The 16,802-nt window shown below is 41.6% G+C and overlaps 1 protein-coding gene across 7 annotated transcripts in view; it reads left to right on the top strand.

Annotated features, from left to right (window-relative positions):
• LOC110986046 (uncharacterized) overlaps positions 1-16,802 on the top strand; it is an 80,328-nt gene that overhangs the window by 5,910 nt on the left and 57,616 nt on the right. For 5 of the 7 annotated variants that reach the window (XM_022247637.2, XM_022247640.2, XM_022247638.2 and 2 more), the window contains exons 1-5: positions 23-239; positions 7,004-7,165; positions 10,236-10,400; positions 13,398-13,463; positions 13,669-13,848. In XM_022247637.2, the coding sequence (XP_022103329.2) occupies positions 123-239; positions 7,004-7,165; positions 10,236-10,400; positions 13,398-13,463; positions 13,669-13,848 (690 nt within the window). In that variant the 5' untranslated portion in view covers positions 23-122. Of the gene's footprint in view, positions 1-22; positions 240-4,168; positions 4,311-7,003; positions 7,166-10,235; positions 10,401-13,397; positions 13,464-13,668; positions 13,849-16,802 lie in introns of those variants that run through there. The other 2 variants (XM_087139099.1, XM_087139100.1) reach the window with 2 other exon arrangements.

The raw sequence follows: 16,802 nt of genomic DNA on the forward strand, positions 1-16,802 counted from the left end.
ACAAGTTTACGGATAATTGCTACAGCCGCTTGGGAACGTCTTCCGTAGCTGCACACGTTACATCCAGCCGTAGCCTAGTCCAGTCAATTGCGAAGAAACGTTAAACCCAGTGTACATTGTACATGCTGCACAAAACGACAATGGCACCGCCGCCCCCTCCAGCTCCGCCACCTCCCCCAACAGGGGATTTAGATGATTTTTTGACAAATGGCCTCGATGGACAACCTCAAAATGAAGGGGTGAGAAACTTAGGTTTCTAATGATTAGGGACCTATGCCTAACGTTACCTCCCGAACCCAGCAGCCACATTCATTGACCATGTTGACACTGACAGGCATGACAGGGGAATGATCATGCATCCATTTTGTGCATGGACGGTGATGGTGCTCATTATGCTGGCTGTTGGCAATGGATTGTGGCGCAGCAGTTTTCTGAATCTGTTCATCAATAATAATTCTTTTTCATGTTTCATGTGCGCAAGCTTAGAATAGAAGACTTAACAGAGGAGAACAAATTCATGACAATAACGTTGCGTAACGTTTGCCGAATGGATGCCCATGATCGTTTTAAGAATTTGTTCCCCTCGAGCTTTGTTCACTTACTCGCGTGGGGCGCTAAAATCAACATGGCAACAGAATGGGAAATTGGCTTATTACCGCAATATCATCAAACTGTATGTTAGCATGTGTTAACCACGTTGACAGATGATGTGGGTGAACGCAAATTAGACGACTTGCACCAGTTTAAACTTAACGCCATGAGAATGAACATCCCAGATTTCTGTCTGGACAATTTCGAAAACCCATGAGGCTTTTTTTTATTATTCATTAGTTGATGTACATGTACATTCTGCACATCGATGTGTGTCCATGTAACATGTGTAAAGGGAACCAACCTTGAAAGTAGATTACATGTACATGTACATGTAGCTCTCAGTCCATCTTGCATCACCATTAAATACCATTTAAGGTATTGGTAAAAGTCTGAGTTTGCCAGAGGTAGTCTGAGATAGTGGGAGGTACATGTACATGTAGTTGGAGGTTGCCTGAGGTAGGCCTAACATTTTACTAAAGTTTTGGTCAATAATTAAAAAGAAAAACAATGATTTCTTGTTGTGGCATTCATTAAAGACATCTTGTAATTTTTGAATAATTTTTCAAGTAAGCTTAGCTACTTGTACTTAATTAACCTTCAACCAATATTCATGCGCTGAAATCAAGTGTACCATTTCTTCTTATAGCACTTTGACTTTTACTAATTTTTGGATATAAACTTTTCAATTATTGCATTATGGAGGCGTGTTTCAAGCTGATTCAAATGAAAAATGATAGAAATCGTAAACGATTCAAAAAGTAAAATTATTCATTAAAAAATTTAAAAGGAATAGAAATTTTCAAGTATTACTTGTCTATTTTCAAGATGTATTTTTTTTGCGTTGGGAAGATGTTAATTATATATAACGGTTTGCCCGTACCCAACGTATATTAATAAGCACTGTAGGCTCAGTGCTTGTCCGAGAGCTTGCGAAAAAAACCTCACAAGCTTACTCGGGTGGGACTCGAACCCACGACCTCCTGCTTACTAGTGCAGATGTCTTAACCACTCGACCACCGAGCTTGCTGGGATCGGCTGGCCGGTCCGAGTCAAATGAAGCAGCGGGTACCGCGAACTATTTTCAAGATGTATTTTTGCGTTGGGAAGATGTTAATTATATATAACGGTTTGCCCGTACCCAACGTATATTAATAAGCACTGTATGCTCAGTGCTTGTCCGAGAGCTTGCGAAAAAAACCTCACAAGCTTACTCGGGTAGGACTCGAACCCACGACCTCCTGCTTACTAGTGCAGATGTCTTAACCACTCGACCACCGAGCTAGCTGGGATCGGCTGGCCGGTCCGAGTCAAATGAAGCAGCGGGTACCGCGAACTATTTTCAAGATGTATTTTTGCGTTGGGAAGATGTTAATTATATATAACGGCTTGCCCGTACCCAACGTATATTAATAAGCACTGTATGCTCAGTGCTTGTCCGAGAGCTTTGCGAAAAAAACCTCACAAGCTTACTCGGGTGGGACTCGAACCCACGACCTCCTGCTTACTAGTGCAGATGTCTTAACCACTCGACCACCGAGCTTGCTGGGATCGGCTGGCCGGTCCGAGTCAATTGAAGCAGCGGGTACCGCGAACTATTTTCAAGATGTATTTTTGCGTTGGGAAGATGTTAATTATATATAACGGTTTGCCCGTACCCAACGTATATTAATAAGCACTGTATGCTCAGTGCTTGTCCGAGAGCTTGCGAAAAAAACCTCACAAGCTTACTCAGGTGGGACTCGAACCCATGACCTCCTGCTTACTAGTGCAGATGTCTTAACCACTCAACCACCGAGCTTGCCGGGATCAGCTGGCCAGTCCAAGTCAAATGAACCAGCGGGTACCGCGAACTATTTTCAAGATGTATTTTTGCGTTGGGGAGATGTTAATTATATATAACGGTTTGCCCGTACCCAACGTATATTAATAAGCACTGTATGCTCAGTGCTTGTCCGAGAGCTTGCGAAAAAAACCTCACAAGCTTACTCGGGTAGGACTCGAACCCACGACCTCCTGCTTACTAGTGCAGATGTCTTAACCACTCGACCACTGAGCTTGCTGGGATCGGCTGGCCGGTCCGAGTCAAATGAAGCAGCGGGTACATCTTGAAAATACATCTTGAAAATAGTTCGCGGTACCCGCTGCTTCATTTATTATTACTTGTCTCTTTAATCTTAATCTTGCTTAATCATGGCTGGAGAAACTCCCTAGACGTGAGAAGCTACATTTATTATACATGTAATGATCATAATGTACAATTGTGTGTGTTACTGCAACTGATTTTGTATGGTTTGTTCATCAGCAATCTGCAGGTCGGTACCTACGACCGAATATTCATACATGTATATTCAATCGAATTGAAGGTCAAATATTCAAATACATGTAGTACATTATTCAAATTGACTCAGCCCTACTGTTTCAGCCAAGATTAAGTAAAAAGCAAGCAGCCTTCATTGGTCCATCTTATTTTGTTCGTTGGAGATTTTCTAACAAGGCTTCCTCTTGGAACAAATTTATTTCATTATGTTTGTGCGTTATAGCAGGATTGACATTGTTCACTTCTGTGTTTCAAAGCGACGGACTTCATCACGATGGCATATTGGCCTCAATGTACATTTTTGTACATGTACCGGTATCATACTTTCTTTGCAAGAAAGCAAGATTGCAGTGTTGATAGATATTGCTTCAATATATACCCAGTACATGGCAACTTTAAGTGTAATGTGGATGTACGGTACAGTCCATGTTCTGGATGATCCAGACCTACATGTACATGTACATGTACATGTACAGTGTATATTAAACATGTAAGCTGATGCTGCAGTTAGGCTAGTCCTGGAGCACTGCTGTTGGATTGTGCCAACTAAGTTTGCGACTGATGCTTTGGTTGAGGCGCAAAAAGCTCAGCGAAGCATGTATGTTAGTATAGATGCCCAACTGCTGTTGGACAACATTTTTGCTTTGCGCAGATAGCTTGTGAATGTAAAATGTACTTTCACACTGTACATATGTTTATTGTAATCGACCTGCAGTAAAGGGAAACAATGTCCCATCCTGCTTTTACAGTGTTGTTACGTATCATCTCAGCAAAGGTCAGTCATTGCAGAAATGCTGAAAAGACATAAACCTGGGTGTGAGAAAAAAATTGTCAGTTTTGTTAGGATAAACATTGAAAATTTCTTGGTTCCCCGTAGCCTTTGTGCACAGTTGCTGAAGTGAAATCGGGATGCAACATTCTTTCCCACTTACAATGCTTACTCCACTTTTCTTGTCACCAAATCAGACTGCATCATGGACACGTTATCCGTGTCTCCACAAGCTTATTTTGCCTGTATGTACATTACATGTAACTTTAGCCCGTACTACACACATCCAGTCTTGATTCATGACAGGATGTTGTTTTTTACCAGGTCAAGCCTCAGCAATTAGTCATGACTCAGCTAACGTATCTTTGAGGAGAGACAGAAAAATCTTGTAAGGTCGTATAGACAAGTCAAGCCAAGAGCAGTCATAGAGTCGTCTACAGGATGGCGACTCCTGTCTGGGTTGTTTGAGCTCAGCCGAAGGACAAAGTTTCAATTTTGGCCTGGATACATACCTGTATATATGTTTTTTCAAGTTATCAGTATTAGAAGTCTTGTAACATTTTTTTGGAGACCGTAGAATTTTGCAAAAGGATGGCTCGGTACTTGGACCTTGGCACTTGTGATTACTTGGTGAGTTGTTCACAAAATTTGGCGCAAGTCGTGTTTTTTTCCACCCCTTAGTTTGATGAGACCTTGAACCTCCCCAGCAGTGCAGGCTCTCACTTTCACTCTCTTGAGTTTGCATACATGTAGTACACATGTAATGTACATACATGTAAGTTATGGAAGTACATAAGTGAAATTCATGAGATGAGCTTTGCAGACTTCATACTTTCACCCAAATGAAAACAGCTGGAAAATAGTTACTTGTAAATCTATCTGCTGTGTCAGCCAGAAATTACCACAGGTGTGTTTCCATGACTGGTTGTTGCATGTACCTGTACATTGTACAGTTGTAGTTATTTGTTTGTGTTTTTAAACATCCACTCGTGTGTTTTTGTCTATATTCACAAGTGGCTTTGTAAGAATGTAAAAGTATGTACATTTAACATCAAATTCTGAAATACCCGATATTTTGTTTTAACGTTAACAGTGAAAGAATTGCCCATACTATAAGTAGATGCACTCATGTACATGTATGTTTTAAGCTGTGTTTTACATTATTCATGCACTGGTACCCATAGAGGAACGTGCGTGCGTTGCTTTTAATAAACCATTACGAAGGAATGAGTTTGTCTTGTACGTCAGGACTGTTACTTGACTTGAGACTGGACAATATTTTTGAATTGGCACATGATTGACATGTACATGTACAGTACATGTACATGTACATACCGTTTACATTGTAATTTTGTCAATGATAACCTGTGTTGACAATGGTTGATGGAATACAACGTACAAGTACCTAAGAATCCACCTTGGCACCTCTGTGACTTTACATCACAAATTATTACATGATGTACATGTACATGTAGGCCTACATATTTCCAAGTAGGGACACATTGTAGACATACGGAAGTAATGACATGAATGAACTGGTACAGGATAACGGTTGTTTGGGTACATGGTGGCAGGAGGAACATACATGTACAGTACATGTACAAATACAGTACCTGCCAGGGCATGCGTTATGACCCCCACCTTAAACCCGTTTGAGGTGGCCCACAAAAATGCAACAGTGGAAACGGGTGGAGAGTGACACAGGCACTTTTGCAAATGCCATTTCAATCCATTATATCACCCTTCCCTCTCTTTTTACATTCTAAAAAGAAAGCACATGACGTGTACATGTACCTATTTTTTCGTTCACTTACATGTAATACCTTCAACAAATTTGGGAACTTTACTTATTTGATATAGATGACAAGAAACAGAATACATGCTCATTTTTCACCATTTCGAAGTGGTGATGAACCAACACCAATCTTTTGGTCTCGCTTGGCAGGAACAGCACGTCACAAAGTCATACCAAGTTGCAAAAATACCAAACTATAAGAAACATGTTTCTGGTCACGGTCACGAAAGTGCATACGTCCCTGTGCGGCTAAATGTATGTGTTGCCTTGATTGCACAAAGGACACCCACAATCTTTTTGCACACCTGTGTTCTGTCTTACTCCAAAATATCAGGAATTGTGTAGGCCCTACCTGAAACATCCTTTAAATTACTCTTTTCGGATCCCACTTAAATATGATGGAAATGTTACATGTAGTCATGTTAGGTGAAGTGAAAAAATCTACAATTTGATTAGGAAAGTGCACTAATTAGATTTACAGTCTTGCTGAGCATTAATATACGTTACATGTACATGGAACTGCAAACACAACAGGTGTTTCATACAGTGGGCATGTACAGGTGTAATTATCAGATTTCATTCACTTCACATTTGCTGGTATTTTCGACCTATATTGTATAGTGTAGGCATAAAAATCCACCTAAGAGCTTGACTGTTAATGAAAGCAGAGTGGTTGTTCTCAATTTTCAAATCCTTTGCAGTTTTACCGTGTAGTCCTTGAACACATGATGACCCTCACCTGCTACAGTATGTTGGAAAATACATGTATTTGTCTTTTCTTAATGGGAACCAGACAGCAAATCTTGAGATTCTCTCAACCAAACAAGTACTTGTACTTGTACCAGTATTTCCTATAAACCCCCACAAACAAAACCCTATTTCTTACATAAATCTTGATAAGTTGAGCAGTGTTGAACCTTACATTTTTTGTATTTACGGACAATATAACATGTATGTACCCGTAGTTCTAAATAAAATCATTCATTCTTACAGTGTACTGTTTCAATGCATTTCCTGCCGTCCAATATGAATTTGAAAGGTCAATTACAGTTTTTGTGAAGTCCTACGGTACCGTACCGGTACATGTCCACATTACAAGTACATGTACAATGTATGTAGTGCAAACTTTCATAAAATGGGTTAACATCAATGTAATGGTGCAAATAATGTGGCATGGAGTGGCATTGCATCAAGTTCTGAGGAATCAGCACTGCTGAAGATTTTACCTCATCAATAATGAGTCAATGATACCGGTACGTGCATCTTCATGTATAGAGTAATCCGAGGAGACGCCATAACTATGGTGGCACCGCACACTTACATGTATGTGCATTCTTAAGCATGAAGTGAGCGTGCTTTTGGCAAATCGCCACACCCTATTGGTTAAACAGGCACATGTACAGTATGTAACGCAGGCATTTCACTCGTCCATGAGTGTTGTGCTACTGGAGTAATGGCTTCTAATTCTGGTTGCTGAATGACACTATAAACTAACTGAATGGTACTGGTGTCACGTTTGCTCTTGCAGGCTGTTGCCCTGCCGTCCTTTGGGGCAGGGGATACCAATGGCTCCATGGACACAATGCCCCCAGCACCTCCAGAGAAGGAGCCTCAGGTATGGGAGAAGCCCCTGACCATTCCGGACATCCGCAAGAGCAGCAACAACTGGTCATTGGCCTCAGACGCTGGGGTGAGTTCACACAGTCTTGTTCCTGTTGAAAAGTTGTCATGTTTTCTCTTGTTGCAACAAAATACAACTGTGGATTCCATAGAAGACTACTTGTTGTATAGCTGCACTGTGTTGCCATCAACTTGAGTTGATTGCTGTATTTAACTTTGTAAGTTGGTATACCTGGGTGCAAACAAGCAGTTTCATGATGAAATACCTGAAGTGCCCTGCCCTGGAATGTACAATCTTAGAAATCCCCAGTTGGGGTAAGTTTCCGTGAAAGAAAGCCTGAGAAATTAAGCTAACCATGGGAATGTTTCACAGTATCATCAAAGACAAAACCAGGGTCCAATTTCATACGGTGTTAAGTGTATGATTTTCAACTGACGGAACCGCTGTCCATTCTAGACACTGTAAATAGAAAGCATACAATAAAGCTCACTGACTTCAAAAGAAATTGCTTAAAATTATGACATAATGCATCTCTGTACACATGCAAACGTGAAAATGCCAGCTTAAAAGTTGGCAAAGTTTTTCTGCTATAGACTAATGAACATGCAGTGAGCACAGCTTTTCTGCTACCGGTACGTACATGTACATGCACGTACATGTACATGTACATGCACGTACATGTACATGTGTACGGGTAATAAGCAACCCTGTGATATTGGCTAGACATTCAGTCTGGGAACTCCAGTCATCTTCCACTGAATGACAAGGCAGCTGGGTTAGAAGTTTCTCTTCCCTGTGATTGGGATTGCCAGTCCATTACAGGTTGCTCCACAGCTAGTGCTTGGTGCCCACTTGTTCTCCAGTATGGAGAGGGACAAGTGGGAGTGGAGTTGCTTGCCATACAATGTACATGTAGCTACAATCCTGGACAAAATAGTTGGAACATCTTGTGGGAAGCGTGTTCAAAAGATCCCCCCTCCCCCATTCTATGTTGCGGTCATTTATTGGACCAAGATTCGGCCCACCTTACCCAATGAGAAACAACATTGACGGGGGTGAGGAGGGAGGCATGTTCCAACGAGATTTGTCCAGGATTGTAGATTTGAATCCTTGAATCAATCACTCTACATGAACTGTACCGGTATATACATGTACATGTGCCATAACCACCAATAAGCCACAGTAAGATTGCATACTACAGTGTACATGTAAGCACGAAGGAGGAACAGTGTGTTATCAGTGACATTACAACATACTCATGTATACATGCACTGCATAACATTTCAAGACAACTTTGCTTAGATAAAGATTCTGCATTTTCCCATAACCCTGGCACAATATAATCTAACAACCTCCAGCCTGCCGGTGCATGACCGCCCTACATACATGTATATACTCCATCCAAGGTGATGTCAGTACCGGTACATTGTATGGTACCCTGTATATATGATGCCCCCGACCGCTGTAATTACAAACCAACCTTTCTGAAGTTGTCTGCACTCTGTTGGTAATAAATTTCAATCATCGTGAGTAGTAGCCCTCGCCTACTCTGGTTCCTTCCCCGTCTCGTGTCTTTTCCCCTTGGCTAGAAGAAGGTGTCCAACACCCTCCAGTTAAAAGGTTATCAGACACACATCATTGGGTATCAACACAAATACTTGTCGGTTAACTTAGACAGCCACAGAGTTAATGGTATCTTGAAGTGGATAAGAAAGTATCAGTTGTGTTTAAATGAATGGTTGTTGATAATTTGACGTATTAATGAGTTAATACATGTACATGTACTTGTAAATGCTTCAGTACGGTACTGTACATGTACCGGTACATGCATGTACATTGTACCTTGGCAAAATCAGCTAACCAACTCTGATTCATCTTGTGTAAGTGGCAAGTCCAATGAAAATGGATTTTTAAGAAACTTGCCTGTCAGCTGCAGAATCTCCGGATTAATTGCCTGGAGACCTGCAAGAAGTGCCATTTTCAGTTTAGCTCATTGGCCAGGAAATACATGTACTGTACACTCCTTGGAGACTCTAGTGTGTCTGTTAGTGAAAATTACCATATGATCGAGTACTTATTGACAGTATACATGTACACGTAGCCATAATTTGCTGAAGTGTTACATTTAAATATTTAAAGTTATAGTCTGTTGTAATGCAGATGGGGACATAATACTTTTACACTGTCCTGTTTTGCAGTATCGTATGTGTACATTTCTACTTTTACTATACCACTATCTGAGGACAAAAGACTAACCAACAAGGACAGAGACATACACCCTTTGTGTTTTGTCCTCTAGTAAAGCTTGCCAATAAATGTACTGTACATGTTCTGTACATGTACCGTTAGTGCATTTGGATGTTCATACATGTACCATACATGTACATTTGTACATGTACCTTTATATTTAATTTACTTGCTTCCATGCTGTAAGCTTATCTCAATTAACCAGTTCCCTTTGAAACCGAAAGAACAAAATTCCAACTGATGTCAGAAATGCTATAAATGTTCAGAGCTGGCACAAACTCAAGAGCACATCACATGGAATTGTTTTACCGAGGTTGCCTTACATTAAACCTGAAATGTCAGATAGGATTTTAGATGCCTGCATAAAAGTTCATCACGTGCGGTACTGGGTACTTGTACATGGGGTAAAAGTAACAATGTCCGGTTTCTTTAGTGAACAGCAAGTGGCGTTGATATACGTGTACATGTACATTGTAATACATGTATGGGGCATGCAGTACATGTATCTTACATAATATACACTCAAGAAAAATTAAAGACTTTCCACAATAAACACGGGAAAATCAAAGGCAAGATCACAAAGGAGCACTCAACCATGCCAGTCAATCGGTAACATCATACTCAGTGTGACAGGTGATTGGCCAGAATGTGCTTTCTCAGTACTGCGTCTTTCAAAAATCATTTTCTAAGATTTCCAAACACAGTGGTGTATCAACTTATCACATGGTTTATCCGCTGTCAGTGTAAGCAAGCTCAGCCCATACCATGTACTGATGTAGGAAACCATGTTGCCGCATGTAATATTGTTGACCCTTCGAGCTTGTGTCACACTTTATTTGTGCAAATGGGCCGTAAGGTAGTTTTGTACACAGTGTTTTTATTTTTCTCACAGCTGCTGCTGTATCTGCAAGAGTTCTCCCACAAAATGCTGGCAAAGACCAGTGACTTGGAGAAGAAGGTGGACAATCTGGTGCACGAGACCAAGTGCACAGACTCCCGAGTACACAATGTCTTCAACGACTTCCTCATGCTGGCCAACACACAGTTCATTGAAAATGTAAGTAACGCTGAGTCCGCTGTGGCTGAACCAGTTGATCGGAGGTAATGCCACTCCTACCAGCCTCCAGTCATGCCACAAGCTACTCGAGTGAAGTGTGACAAAGATGTTCCTTTGTTATTTTTCATCCCTGTTTCCTGTATCCGGACCTGTGAATTCATTTGCTGTAACCTCAACTTACATGTACCAGTATTTTGTAGCTGAGATGTGTACACTTCTGTGAGCTTACATGTACCTATTCTTCCATTGTCGTGAGGGCCACTCACAAGTCGCGTGAGAAGAACATGTACTGTACGTGTAGTGCAGTGGCCCAAAACATCATATGGACATTTTTGGAAATTTTCCACACAAAATACAGTGTGACACCAGACAGAGCACAATTTTCATGTTGTGCATTAGTTTTCCCAGCAGCTGGTTTCACGAAACGTGGCGTAATTTTGAACAATGCGTAAGCCTTGTGCCACAAATTTCTGCCATAGCTGCACAATGTTCAATGTTATGAGAGTTCCTTTACTGCACAACATTTTAATTGTATTGAATTTCTTGGACGAAGATGACTTTGTACAGCTTCTACCGCAGCTGTTCCTTGGCAATATTACAGCAGTCATCAAACAGTCATTGAATTACTACTGCCAGCCATTTTGAAAAAGTTTTCATCTTTTCTTCATTGGAACAGGACAGAAATATTGAAGTCCATATAAGTTCTTTGTTACCTTCTGAAACAAAGTTGTGCATTCCTCGTATAAACAAGTTAAATTCAGCAATGATGAGCCTTAACCGAACACAACAAGTTTAGACAAATCATTAATTTTCGTTTTATTCGGGGGAACTTGCGCCACTTAAAATCATGGCGTAGGTTACGCCATGATTTGTTGTGCAAGTCACAAACAAGTTTTCTGATATACCGGTAGCCGATAATTTCAGGGGTGTGAGAATTCAGCTTTTTAGCTGATTTCAGCTTATAGATACACATTGTATACATGACCAACAAGTGAAAGGCATCTGAAAGCACCAGTGAAAGATACCGACTTGAAGTTTTCTGTTCTTAGTACTTTTAATATTTCTGTAAAGTCTTACTCATACTGAAAGTTTCAGACGAGTTCTGTAGTTTCCAGTCAGCCTCTTAAATTGAGTAATCACTCAGTGACGCCCATCCTTGCCCCAAAGACATCCTCTTGTTGAACTTTTTTGCACTTCTGTTTATCACCTCTCCCAGTTGGTGTTCATTGACAAGATGTGTACATAAATTTTCCTAACAAGATGGCTGATTGCTGTATTAGCAGCCTGCATGCGATTCCTGATGGTACAGAGTACCGGAATATGTATAATTAGCCGTGATGATCCACTCTCTGGCAGACCCTCTAGAAGACACATGCCAAAATTTTTCATACCCCACCTTCAGGACATCACCAGGATATTTTTGGGGGTGGGGCAGGGGGGGCTTTTTAAACGAGGAAGTTCTGGGGAGACGGGCAGTGAACTGATAAACCATTTACAGTGCAAGGGGGTCATTTTAAGGGTCCCCCTCCCCCAACAAAATGTTGATTTTTATCCCCTTCCATCTCTTTTTTTGTGTATTTCTTTTGATTTTTCCCGTCTGTTTTCCCCTGTTTTAGTTTTTAATTCCAATAACTGGAGGGGGTCCCCTGAGGGTCCTCCTTCCCACAGACAACCATACTCCCTGGTGAAACCGAAGGGGCTTACTGTTGCCTTGTCCTGCAGTGCAAGTGCATGAGCCTACAGTATCTGTTCATTTGTCTTCAGTTTTCTAATGGGACGTAATTTAATGGGAGTTTGAGCTTCTGGCCAGCGGAGACCTTGGCTTGTTCCTTATTGAGCATCAATTAACTCAAAACACCTGACTCTGTCATCATATGACCATTGCTGCATACTAGTTCATATAGGTATAAAGTGTGAATAAAAGTATGGACCAACACATCCCTAAAGGCCCGTATGCTGTGTACATGCAGACCTTCGGTACAGGTACATGACCTTACTACAGGGGTGCGTTCGCGCAGTTACTCCTGTTAACATGAGTGAGGATGCGCGTGCATAACTCCTGGGTCAGGAGTATACTCCTGCATGATCTCGCTGATCCTTGGGGCGTACTCCTGCCGTTCGTGTGCTTTGGGAGAGTACTTGCGTTAACACAAGTACATGTACATGTAGCTCACTCAGCTATACCCCCAGATGTACAAGAACATGTACATGTATAAAAAATTTACATTTTTCTTCTACCAAAGCACAGTGGCAGAGAAATCTAAGTGGCAACCTAGCCATCTCTAAAGTTGGGGGGGGGGTCACACGTGTACAGAATCCTCGGGTGTGTACTCCCTATTGTTTTGAAAGTTGTCCTGAAACCAACATTCTTGAATCGTGCCTTGTTTTCACGTTTCGTCTGGGTGCCCTGTAACGGTGTACGGACTTGGCATTCAAATTGAATTTGACCACACACAAAAAAAATTCACAGTCTGCCAATTAGTCCTCATTTCCTGTTTCGCTTTATTAGTCCTGTCGGGGTTGATTCAACTGCTCATCCTGAACTTAAGTCCTCGATCCACTCCTCTTTCATGACTAGATTCCATTCCTTTAGGGCACCTCCTCCAGCAAGCATTCGTCCTGTGCTGGGCTTTAAAACAAACAGAGGATGCTGTGTCTTCATTGGCTGTGTTGGAAGTTTCCCGATTGTCACGCAAGACCACCACAAATGAACATCTTCCTTTCTGCGCATGCCAGTTGTCATTTCTTACAGGGTGTGTGGTACAGTAGGCACGCGTAGTAACCCTTCTTAAAGCGGAACATTCTAATTGGGTCCCGTTAGAATTAACAGAAACTGCATTTAAGTGTGGTTGGATATGAAATTTTGTGATAACATTAACAGCTGGCGTGGGAAAAATGAGGACATTTTAGGCAAGAGGAAACTACTAAGTGCAAGCGTATTGGTACATTGTACATTCCAATATTTTAATTTGCTTTTCGGTTGAACTTTTTCTACAGCGGGTGTATGACGATTCTGAGGAGACTGACCAGAAACCAGAAACTACCAACAAGAGAGAAGAACAGGTACCAGAGATATTTCCTTAGTCAAATGACCAAAGTTTTGAGGGGAAAAAAGTGTGTGTATTTTTCCTGTATTTTCCAGTATTTTTACGCCTACAGTACTTAACCCACTCTCAAAATTTTCAAGCCCTGGACTGAGAACCCACTGACATCCCTGTATTTACTCTACGCTTATCACTGACCCATCTTCCTTGTTTCCACAAACAAGGTCAAGACAAGAGAGCAGCGAGAAGCGGAGGTCATCCCGCGGGTCATCAAGGCCCTCAACCTGGGCATCAACGTGCTGGACTCGGCCTTTGAGCAGCTGGACGCCAACGCCGGCAACTCAGACTCAGAGGAAGAGGACCCCACCTACCGGGCCGTGGTGGAACCCATTCTGGAACCCAAGGTCAGTCGAGGCACTCACCCTGTTGTTCGGTTGCTTGGTTGTTCTGCTGCAGCACTGGAAAGGGAGGAATAAATTTATATTTCGTCTTTTGTTCATTACGTTAAGCATATTCAGCCTACATGTATGTAAAATCTAAACGTACTTTATAGTGTAAAACAATACATAAAACTGACATGGCTTTCATAAACAAATTAACCACTTCCTGCCGGGGCAGTTATCAATGTTGTTGATGCTGGGGTATTTATCACTTTTTCTGTTTTCAAAATTCTTTAATGATTCCTATCTTCATTTACTGGACACTTAAAAACACGTGAAGGACTGTAGCCTGACAGACAAAATCTATTGACGCCCGAGTATTTCAGCTAGGCCTGCAGCCTTGTAAAAAGAGCCCAGATTGTGCGGTGTTATATAACTTTCTTTTGGTAACGAACCCGGATCAGTGTGCTGCTGACCTCTTTTCAGTTGGGGCCAGATTAGCATGCAGCGGTGCTGTGTGGCTCATCGCTGCGGTGGTGGAGCGCTTTTCTCCCCAGTGGTAATCCGCTTGCTCTAAATGCCCCAAACCGTGGTATACTGTTTCAAAACAAGGCTGGATTATCTCCACTTTTGAGAGTTTAAAAAATGTCGGTAATTCCCTGCAGCCTGGTCTTTTGTTCCAAGTACGGTCTTTTGTTACAAGGCCCTGTTTCCTTTGTCCGAGTTCGGAGACCCCGACCACACATATAAAGCATACATGTACGTGTCCGGATCTGGAATCCCCGGCAGCGAGTGCATAATACACATTTATTGAAATACATCGAAAACACATGAAATTAATACTAAATCAAAAGACATAAAACACCCACAAGAACTCTTCAAGATTTAACCCCATGATGACGGGAACTTTTTTCTGAAAGCTGACTCCAAGAATTCCAGCCTCGCTTGGCCATGAATGCAACCTGCCAAACCGCAAATTCTTGGATTGTGGCCCTGCATGCTCTGCACGCTTTGAATTACACAGTGAAAAGGCTCATTGTTTGGTGGCATGCGGCTCTACTCACGCTTCCACATTCCCATTGCCTCTTTTCAAAGTGGGGACTATTGTGAAGCTGGTGCTTATGATGCAAATTTGGTCTTTTCATTTCTGGGCTACACACAAAGGCCAATCACCATATATACAAGAGCCAGGGTCTGCCTTCTTTCACCGTGTTTGCTTGAGTGTGGGCCAAGAATTATAGCTGTAAAGCGGGCTGAGAATCTCAATTTTTATGGTGGCTCTTACTGTCATCCGTCGCGAAGAGGTTAAAAGAAAATGTGACTTGAAAACTGATCACTTGTAAACATGCTGAAAAACTGTGGTTTTGGGGGCTACCATAAACGAACAAAATGATGATGAATTGCAAATAAACTCTGCCAAAAAAGACACAGTGCTAATACTGGAAAGGTAAGCCTGCCATAATCATCCTTATTATTGAGTATCAAGGCTAGACAAAACATGTTTGAACAGAAGAACGAGTCTCTGTACACGAACGTGTACGAGTCTGTCCTCGGGATAGGTGAGCAAGTGGTAAAATGAGACCTTAATCAGAGATACATGTACGTGCTCGTACAGTGAGTGTAGAAGGACAGGTACCATTGTATGTACATGTACATACCGTAGAGGATGAACTTGTACTCCCTGCGTTAACTTAGACTGTATCGTAGTTACACATCCAAGCACACCGTAAATTGCCGCAAGTGTAGGCCTGACCTTTAAACAAGGAAGCATTCAAGAACCCCCATCGTTTAATCCTTGTCTAGTTGAAGTCCATTCTAATTATCCACCCAGTTATCTTTAGAGAAACTTGGGGAGCCACTAAAACCTGTTGACACGGATTTGTGGAGAGGGATGAACAAATTCTAGAGAAGAGGGGAAAGAAAGACCTTTCTGTCTGGTCTTTGATCGGAACCGACCCCCAGCAAACCGGAAGGTCTTTTTTTTTTCTTTTTCTTTTTTTCCTAGTTGGTTTACTCCTTTTCCTGTTTTGGTGGCAGTTGGACCCTGAGGCAGTGTGCACACCTCCGTCTGGAGTGCCTCAGGGTAAACTCCAATTTTTGTGACCGAAAATTTGGTGGGGCAGGATGGACAACAGACCGGAACACTAGTAGGCCCTACCTTCAGGTTTCAGAAAATTTGTTCAGATGCAAACTGATGAATTGAAGAATGTCCATTACCTGTACCCTACATGTATCGATATTTGGATGTGGATGTATTGATATTTGGATACTTATTAATAATTTTGTGATACAAAAGTATTAGTATCATTCTACGTGTAATTGATGTGGATGCCTAATAAATGCAATTCTTTTTCCATGCTAGTGTCCATGCATTTAGATGTATACCAATCACAAGGTGTACATTAATTAATCACAGTGCCCTTTTTATAACTACGTGTATAATTCCTCACATAAATCCATTTGTGTATACGTGTCAGCCTGTACATGTTCATGTCAGTGTAAAAACTGGTAGCTCAGTTGGTAGAGCACTGGCAAGGTGTTCCAGAGGCCGCAGGTTCAAATCCCGCTCCAGTCGATTTCTTTGTTCGTCTTTATAATCATTCATAAGCACCTAGTCAGTTTCCCCATGTGATCTGTTTCATGATCAGTGTATAACTGTTATTACATACTGTATATGTACATGTACTTGTGTGCTAGATCTGGAAATGACTGACAGTTTGCTACAGGTATTTGGTTTGCAGCATTAACCCAACCCCCTAGGCCCTTTTTGCATGAGACCCTCCTCAGTCCTCCAGAATCCTCCAATTTGGGTGGTGAAAAAATTGGATTCTCTCTCACTCCTCCAAAATCTTCCAACATTTCTTGAAAATGTTATACATGTATGTACTTGGAGGCCTACTGCCTCACTCCTTCAAAATGTTCCAGCAATTCCTGTCATTATGTTGAGGCAGTGCAAATGGCATTCTTGAGCAGTGTGG

Source organism: Acanthaster planci, linkage group LG07 (genome assembly GCF_054643075.1).
Source record: "Acanthaster planci isolate LZ-2023a linkage group LG07, COTS_SCS, whole genome shotgun sequence".
NCBI lineage: Eukaryota > Metazoa > Echinodermata > Asteroidea > Valvatida > Acanthasteridae > Acanthaster > Acanthaster planci.